Raw genomic sequence first — 9,169 nt, 5'->3', positions numbered from 1 at the left:
TCAGAGTCCTGACCCCTGACTGGGACAAGATCCAGATTCTTTAATGAATCATCTGGCATCCACATTTGCTTCCATACACTCCTATAAAATTGGCATCGATCACAGCCTCCATGAAGCACTTCTTTGTCATTTGTCAGAAACAAGAGACAGCTCTCACCGTTTTTTTGTTTTTTTTGTTTTTTTTTTTTTTGCTGTTGTTTAGTTTGGTTTTTAATTTCTGAGAGAAATATGGGACCTATCTCTAGGGCCAGCTTCATGGGTGTGTGACCCGGGCAGTAGCACAGGGTCCCACACTTTAAAGGGCCCACACTTGGTTTAAGGTTCCACTGTTGCCATCTTGAGATTCTTAATACCCTTTAAACAAGAGGCACCACATTTTCAGTTTGCACTGGACCCACAAGTTAGGTAGAGGGTCCTGCCTATCTCATTTGTATGTACCTTAAGCTCGTGACATCAATTTTTCAAGTCATATGGGTTTAATATTTATGAAACCCTCAGTGGTTCAGAAGTTCCCTAAGGAAATATACTCCAAACCTCAGTGGAACATGGCACGAAAAGCTTTTCATCTTCTGTTACCTCCCCTACCTAAATTGACGCCCCTAAAACTTCCTTAGCCCCATCTCTCTTCTTCCTCCTTTCCCTCCAAATGTTAAGCCCCAGCTATTGTACTACTTGCTGCTTCTAAACTTGAGAGCTCACCAGCCACTAGGTACTTGCATATCCTGCTCCCATCCTGCCCAGGGTGGTCCTCTGTCTCTCTCCCTGGCTAACTCCAACTTATCTTATAATTCTGAATTTAGCTGTCACTACCTCTGGGAAGTCCTCCCTGACCTTCTCAACGCTGAGATCTGGGGTTCTCATAGCGCTCCGTGCTGCGCATATCTTAGCACTTATCTTGCTATTATGTTTCTCTATTTGTTTTTCTGTCTCCCTCATTAGACTGTGAGCTCCTTTTAGACAGAGACTGTTTCATTTTCTGAGGTGACAGCCACGCTTAGCTCCAAGAAGGTACTCGATAAGTTCCCTCCCATGAAATGACTGAATGAATGGGTCCCTGGTTTATGTGGAGAGTGCATGAGGAGACCTATGAGGTTTTCTTTGGTCTCACCTAGGAGAGCAGTACTTTCATTATTGAAGAAGACATTCCACAGCTCCCTCAGGCATAGCCATGTGGATTCCCCTTCCAACGCGTTGAGGGAACGTGTCGAGCCCCCTTTTTCCTTTCCAGGAGAGTTAAATAGTAGCTCTTTGAATTTCTCAGCTTTAAGAGGAGTACTGAGGTCTCTCCTGAGACAGCTGCTTGCTGAAGTCATGGAGGTGGTTCAAGTGAGACCTTCCCTCCCCCAAAGGACTGTCTGGCGCTATACAACTTCCAGATCAAGTGTCTCTTGCAAACTATCATATGTAGAATGGATAAACAACAAGGCCCTACTGTACAGCACAGGGAACTATATTCAATATCCTGTGATGAACCATAATGGAAAAGAATATGAAAAAGAATGTATATATAAGTATCACTGACTCACTTTGCTGTACAGCAGACATTAACGCAACATTGTAAATCAACTCTCCTTCAATAAAATAATCTTTTTTTAAAGTGTCTCTTCCTTCAACCTTCCTAGTCTACGTTCTATTCACCCTTTACAAGGCCCAACCAAAACACTAACTCCCCACAGTTTTAATGTAATCAATCCCTCTGTTTTCCCATTGCATTTTGTTTGTACCTGTAAGGATACTTGGCAAGCTTCTAACATCACAGTGACTTGTGGACTAAGCTAGACAATAGCGCTGGGAGCAGAATGTTCTAACGTTTGTAGCCTTTATGTCTGTATGTCTTACAAACACTCACCACTCAAAGTAACATTGGGTAATTTGGATCTCTAACAGATGGATTGAAATACAATTTGTCCTAGAAAAGAAGAGATTTGAGAAGCCCTCAAGTTAAGATTATTATAGAGTAATTGTCAAAGTTTCATTTCAGATTTGGAGCAAGAGAAAAACTGGTTGGATCTAAATTTCTTAAAGACAGATTATATAGGAAGGAAGAGGAATGTAAGATAAGGCTGTTTAAGTGCAAGAGCGGTTAGCTTTACAAGCCTGTAAAGCTGTCACATTCTTATTGTGTAGCTTAAACATGGATCTCAAGGGACCCCAGAGTCATCCCCAGAGATGTCAGACATGGGCCCTTAATCAGAAATAATAAACACCGAAACTGAGTAGGACCCTGTGAGGCCCTCCCGTGTACAAAAACCCCTCCATGGCCCCCGTTTCTTGTTTGTAGAAAAAGGTTTTAGTCTCCTAGGCCTTCCCTGAGTTCCAAAGAGCAGGCACAGGCACTTACCAATTAGGGAAGTGAGGGAATGCAGAAACAAGGTAAAAGTAGTTCAGCAAGAAAAGTAATAATAGTTCAGTGATAAAGCAGAATCCCAGTTCCCCCTCAAGGGATATCCATAACAATCTGACACAAATCTTTGAGTTGTTATACAGAAACTAAGACACACCTCCCCACCACAGGTGGAGGATAGCGATTAAGTAACCCCAGATGATTAATATTACTGAAACATCACCCTCTTACCTCACTGCCAACCAATCAGAAGAAGGTCATGCTTCCTCCACCCCTCATCCCAAATGTTGCCTTTAAAAACCCTTCCCTGAAAGCCATTGGGGAGTTTGGGACTTTTGAACATGAGCTGCCTATACTCTTTGCTTGGTGCCTCCAATAGATGCTGTACTTTCCTTCACCACCATCCGGCGTCGGTACATTGGCCTTGCTGTGCAGTGGGTAAGCTGACCCAAAATTCAGTCCAGTAACAACATCATTGTGGGAGTTAATCAGAAATACCAAACAAGAAAATCTCAGCGTTTTCTTTGTTTTGTTTTGTTTTCTCACTACAACGTTCTGTTTTCTTCCACATTAGAGATAATTTTCTGTTTGGGATCTTCCATTTAATATTTAATCATGCTCTTAGCCACTTCGAACAAGCTCTAAGACAAGCATTAGTGCTTGAGAAGGAATGGAAATAGAGAATCTGGATGGGGAGTACTACATTCCAAGTTCCAACTCCCAGCAAGTTCCCATAGTTAGCTCCCACTTCGCCTTCCCCACCAGAATTGCAGATTCATTAGGCAAATGACTCATTGATTCAAGGGAATCTTGTATTTCAGAGAGCTTATGGGGGGGGGGGGGGGGGCTTCCCTGGTGGCCCAGTGGTTAAGAATCCGCATGCCAATGCAGGGGACACGGGTTCGAGCGCTGGTCTGGGAAGATCCCACATGCTGTGGAGCAACTAAGCCTGTGTGCCGCAACTACTGAGCCTGTGCTCTAGAGTTCACGAGACACAACTACTGAGCCCACGTGCCACAACTACTGAGCCCATGTGCCACAACTACTGAAGCCCGCGTGCCTAGACCCCGTGCTCTGCAACAAGAGAAGCCACCGCAATGAGAAGCCCTCACACTGCAACAAAGAGTAGCCCCTGCTTGCCAACTAGAGAAAAGCCCGCGCACAGCAACAAAGACCCAAGGCAGCCCAAATAAATAAATAAATAAAATAATAAAATAATTTATTAAAAAAAAAATCTTGAGTGTTTAACTGAGATGCTTGGCTTACACAGTGATTACTAGAGGCTAACCTAGGACAAGGGCTCTTCCAGACCAAACACTAAATGGGAGGAAATAACCCCAAACTGGAGTCCTATCTCTCACTATCTCTTAACACTCTGTGCTGGGTCTTGCAGATGTTACCCAAAAAAACTGGGTTCGGCTCTTGGTGGGTGTGGAGCTGAAAGACACAACCAAAACAAAGATCAGGAAAAGGAAGGATGTGTTACTTGCAGCAAGTAAGGAGAGCACTGGGGAATCTTCCCCAAAGCAGTGTCTTCTCAATAGCAAAATTGGGGAAATTTTAAGCTAAGGGTACATGCATAGTCATGAAGTGGCTTGGCGGCCACAGAGTCCAAGCTTTAGTTGATTGAAGTCCTGAGGGTCAGAAAAGGTCGACATCATCATCCCTTAGAGGGTGGTTGAGTACTCGAGGGGGTTTTAAATTCTGCGAAACAGCTTAAGAAAGTGCTTCAGGTTAATATTTACCATTGAAACAGAACTGGGAGTCTTTGCAACTGGTTTATCTTCTTTTTTTTAAAAATTTATTTTTATTATTTATTTGTTTATTTATTTATTTTTGGCTGTGTTGGGTCTTTGTTGCTGCGTGCAGGCTTTCTCTAGTTGTGGCAAGCGGGGGCTAGTCTTCGTTGCGGCGTGCAGGCTTCTCATTGTGGTGGCTTCTCTTGTGGAGCACGGGCTCTAGGCGCCTGGGCTTCAGTAGTTGCGGCATGTGGGTTCAGTAGTTGTGGCTCACGGGCTCTAGAGCACAGGCTTAGTAGTTGTGGTACACAGGCTTAGTTGCTCCACGGTGTGTGGGATCTTCCCAAACCCGTGTCCCCTGCATTGGCAGGCAGATTCTTAACCACTGTGCCACCAGGGCAGTCCTACAACTGATTTATCTTTGCTATTGTTACTTCTCTTGCCTGATAACAGTTTGTTCTTGTGTTCCCTTAAGATCATTATTGCTGAGGCCTGTTCAAGAACAAGCACTGTGGTCAGTCTTAGATCACAAAATGTCTTAGGCCAAAAATGGCTTCTTTTATGTCAAGAAAGCCACGCCTCGTTCTCTTTTTCCCGGGACTCCTTACCTTATTCACTTACACAGAGACCGTGTGGCAGTAATTGGCTTGATGATTGTTTAGAGCTGCAGTTATGATTAAAAATGCCACCTGAAGCACAGCAAGGATGTCCTTGACACGCAGCCTATTTTCTGGGAAAAGATTACTACCACAGTAATTGAGCTGAGAAGCGGAGACAAATTGCTCTTGGCAGCTTCAGCAGTGTTTCAAAGCACTGCAGTTGGCTGGAATCACCCCTATCGTTTTCCCCCCTCCATCCAGTCTACAAGATAAGTGATGGCACCTACAGATTATCTGCAAGATACAAGTGGAAGGAGAAAACAACCCCACAACCAACTAGACTGTAAAAGAATCTCGAATTCATGACAGAGTTACACAAATGACCAAATGAAAGAGGAACTCCACTGGGGCCGACTACGCGACCGGCCGAGAGTGCAAGATGATTTATCTATTTACAATGGGCCGGCGGCGCCAGCGGCTGGCCGGAGCCCGCGGTGACATCACGGGGCCCGGGCGCCCGTCACGTGGTCCGCGAGCCGCTCCGCCCCCTCCTGCTCCTCCTCCTTCTCCCGCAGCCTTCCAAGCGCTGGGTCCGGCCGAGGCAGCCGCTCCGAGCTATCGGGGGAGGCGCGGAGCAAGGGCCGGCGGGCCGCGAGCGGGGCTGGGAGCGCGAGCGGGAGCGGCCGAGGAGCCGGCAGTAGCCGCGCGGCGGACCCGGACCAACGCGGCCGAAGCTCCTGCAAAGTTGGGCGCGCGCTCGCGCCACTGCGCCGGCGGCCCGAGCAATGAAGATGGTGGCCCCCTGGACGCGGTTCTACTCCAACAGCTGCTGCCTGTGCTGCCATGTCCGCACCGGCACCATCCTGCTCGGCGTCTGGTACCTGGTGAGCGCGGCGCGCTTTGGCGAGCCCCGGGGCGCACCTGCCAGGGAGGAGGGCGGGCGCCCCGCACCTCGCAGGGACTCCGGCCCGCGCCCCCGCCTCGCTTTTCACGACCTCTAGTTGGTTCCCGGTGCGGCTTCGGGGTTGGGTGATGCCAGCACTAATCCGCCTAAAGTTATATTATTAGAAACTTAATTCTCCGGGCGAGCGGGTCAGCGATGCCCCGGGCTCAGCCAACCTGTGGCGAGGGGTGCAATCAGGGCCGGGAGTTCGGGGCGTTTCGGGGGTGCGGGAAGGCAGGGGGCGCCCAGAGCAGGGAGCGCCGGAAAGCTCTCAGCTGGGAGCCGGCTCGGCCGTGGGGAGGTCCGCGGTTTCCGGTGAAAGTGCACTCGGTGGTCAGAGAACTCCGATTCGGTCTGCGGAGCACGTGCTTTCCTTTCCTTTCTTCTTAGCAGCACCCGCTGGGCTTTGTGTTTCGACGGGTCCCGACAAACGTCGAGGCGGTGACCGGCACCTCGTGCTACCCCCAGTTGCGGGCCCGCGTGCCTATTCTCCCAGCCCGCATCTGGCCTCGGGTTTGCTGTCCAGTCTCCTGAGCACCTTCACATCCCGAGCGGAAATGGTTGGAGGCTCTTTACCCACACGTTTGTTGTAAAGCCCTTACTCTAGGAAGGGATTTGCCTGTGAGACATTGCATTTCAATCTGCCCGGGGCAGCCATTTTACACCCACTGGCTTTCCTGCCCCTTTACAGATGATCCCTGTACCTTCTTTCTTAGTCGACACCGGAGGAGGCAAATCTGGTTTGTCTTTAGGTTGGAGCTTTTAAGATCTTATTTGTATGGGGAGCAGTGATTATCAGGGGCAGTGAGGGAATCTTGCCCTGTGCCAGCTCCCGGTTGGTTGTTGGCCCCCCGAAGACTGCACTGAGTCGGATTCCACTGCATTTCGGTTTTGGTCACATCATGATGGAGAGTTAGACCCGAGCCTTTTTGCGGTGAATATCTCTGCATTATGAGGAAACACCTTAAAAGTGGTAGTAAGATGGCATATAGAACTTTTCGGTGGGAATAAATTCTTTTCTTCTTAGGCATCATAGTTTTTTGGTCGGTTCATAATTCAGTTTTTTGATGTATATGGACATTATGTCGAATTGTGAACTCGTTTGTTGTGTCATTTTAAACAGAACACCCCCCCCCCAGCCCTACATGGTGTTCTCTGTGCTATTTATAGTTTCACGTTTCCTTTAGTCTGTGCCTATCACAGGCCACACAATAGAAATATTTGGCCTTAAAAGCTTTCAAACAGATCTTTGGTATGTGTGGGTTCTTACTGTGCGGTGTGAATGCAGATAGAACATCTGCGTATTGGCTCAACCCTGATTTTGCTAAAAGCAAAGAAATCTTTACAGAAATTTAAAATTACAGCGGAAGGATAGTGGGTGGCCTCGAAATAGTGCTTTTATTGATGATCAAGACAGATAATTTTATACACATGTCTTGTGTCCTCCTTGAAAATGTTTAAATCTGCAGACTTGCAAGTACATCAGTGAATGTAATTTGTAAAATCTAGGGCACTGCATTAGGCAAGTGGACTACATGATCTACAGGAAACATAAATCTACTTTGAGCCCTGCTGTTGGCTGTAATCCAACTAACTAGTATTGGTGTGATAAAAGGAGAGCACTCACATACTCTGTCTATGGCTTGAGCATGCTTTTTGGGGGAAAGTAGTTATTGGTATGCATGTTTTAGCATTTGGAAATATATGGCTTTTTGAAAGATAATTAGAAAGCTTTCCAGCAAATGTGAATAAGAATGCCACTTCAGGTAAACCTCATATCTGGGAAACCTGCCGGTCATCTTTATAAGTCTTTTGCATTTCACAAAACAATTTAAACTTTTTTTAAAAAAATAGTGAGTTTCCCTCATACCTTTAAATATAATTTGGTTATCCAAAACATTGATTAACATGACAGTTTTTAAGATGAAGGAGCCAAAGAATAAGGCATCTCTTCCTCCTTACCGTACCCCCTCACCCCACCAGCCATCTGGCTGAGATGGGGTTACTTATCAGAAAGGGGGAGAGTTTTCAGGAAAACAAAAGGGTAGGAATATAGATAGGTATTCAAAAAAGAGTCCACTAGAAAGGATAGGTAAAGTGGATCTTTTTTTACACATCTTCTGATTGTTTCCTACCATGACCATTTACTAAGGTCCTGTGTTCCAGGGACTATACTAGATATCTTTGTTTTCTTTTTTTTTTTGGCCGCATCCCACAGCTTGTGGGATCTTAGTTCCCCGGCCAGGGGTCAAACCTGCACCCTCAGCAGTGAAAGCACAGAGTCCTAACCACTGGACCTCCAGGGAATTCCCTAGATATCTTGACTTGAAAAAAACCAAAACGAACAACGTAAGAACTGTGAGTTGAGTTTATTCAGTGTCTTACTGTGTAAGGTAACCCAGAAGACAGCCTCTCAGCTCGGAGAAACCGTTCTGAAGAGGTAAGGGAGGAGAGGAGCCAGGATATATGAATTCTTTGCTGTGAAAAAACCTGTAGTCGAAATCAAAAGGTGACTATTAATCACAAAGAACAGGCATCTCAAGTTGATGATTTTAGTGCTTTTCTATGTATGGGAAGATGCAGGAATCTGGGGTCACTGAAATTTCTCCTTAGATACGTATCTTCACTATCTCGGGGCATCCAAAGCACAGACTGCTTCCTGTTTGTCTCCATCCTGAATTCCCCTCAGGCCCACAGTCAGCAGGTGACTACAGTGGCTAATGTCTTGATCCTTGGAGAACTGGAATAGTAGGCAACATTTTTCTCTACAATGCTTTTTTTAAAATTTTATTTTTAAAATTTTTGGCCGCGTGGCGCCGCATGTGGGATCTTGGGTCCCCGACCAGGGATCAAACCCACGCCCCCTGCAGTGGAAGTGCAGACAGAGTCTTAACCCATTGGACTGCCAGGAAGTCCCCTCTCTGCAGTGCTTTGCATAAGCTTAATTTTTATGTCTTGGTGAGGTAGATTTTTTTTATTCCCGTTTCATAGATGAAAACTGAGGCTAAGAGACCTTAGGTGATTTACTTAAGGTTGGCTTGTGGTTTGAGTGATGTTTTTGGTCTGTGCTGTTTCCACAGTTTAACCTTTTAAAAGTTGAGGGTGTGTTTTGTTTTTGCCTTGGAATTATAAAGGTTTCCTTCAGTCCAGTAAAAAAAAAAAAAAAAGCATATTGATTTCAGGTATTTGTATTAGAGATCTGTTTGTTTTGCTTTCTTTGAAGTTTTCCTTTTTTAAATTGAGGCATAATTTACATATGGTGAAAATCACAGATATTAGGTGTACAGTTCATTGACATGACCAATGCATGCACCTTTGTAACCCACACCCTTAGAGAACATTTCCAAAACCCCAGAAAGTTCCCTTGTGCCTCTTCCAGTATACCCCTCCACAGACACCCCGACCCCATAGGTGAGTTTTGCCTATTCATATAAATGGAATTATACTGCATGTATTCTTTTGTATTGGGTTTCTTTAACTTAGCATAATGTCATAGATTCATTCATGGTTTTGGAGTGTATCAATAGATTGTACCTTTTTGTTG

At 45.9% G+C, this 9,169-nt stretch overlaps 1 protein-coding gene across 2 annotated transcripts in view; it reads left to right on the top strand.

The window, feature by feature from the left end:
• The first annotated feature begins 5,259 nt into the window (after window positions 1-5,259).
• The window catches only part of LAPTM4B (lysosomal protein transmembrane 4 beta), a 71,229-nt gene continuing 67,319 nt past the window's right edge, over window positions 5,260-9,169 (top strand). The window contains exon 1 of one of the 2 annotated variants that reach the window (XM_024756628.1): window positions 5,260-5,566. In XM_024756628.1, the coding sequence (XP_024612396.1) occupies window positions 5,468-5,566 (99 nt within the window). In that variant the 5' untranslated portion in view covers window positions 5,260-5,467. The remainder of the gene's footprint in view (window positions 5,567-9,169) is intronic. The other variant, XM_024756629.1, reaches the window with a different exon arrangement.

This window comes from Neophocaena asiaeorientalis, unplaced genomic scaffold (assembly GCF_003031525.2).
Source record: "Neophocaena asiaeorientalis asiaeorientalis breed wild unplaced genomic scaffold, Neophocaena_asiaeorientalis_V1.1 scaffold29, whole genome shotgun sequence".
Taxonomy (NCBI): Eukaryota; Metazoa; Chordata; class Mammalia; order Artiodactyla; family Phocoenidae; genus Neophocaena; species Neophocaena asiaeorientalis.
Note: the sequence above shows the minus strand (reverse complement) of the source record. Positions and strands in the feature narration are given on the sequence as shown.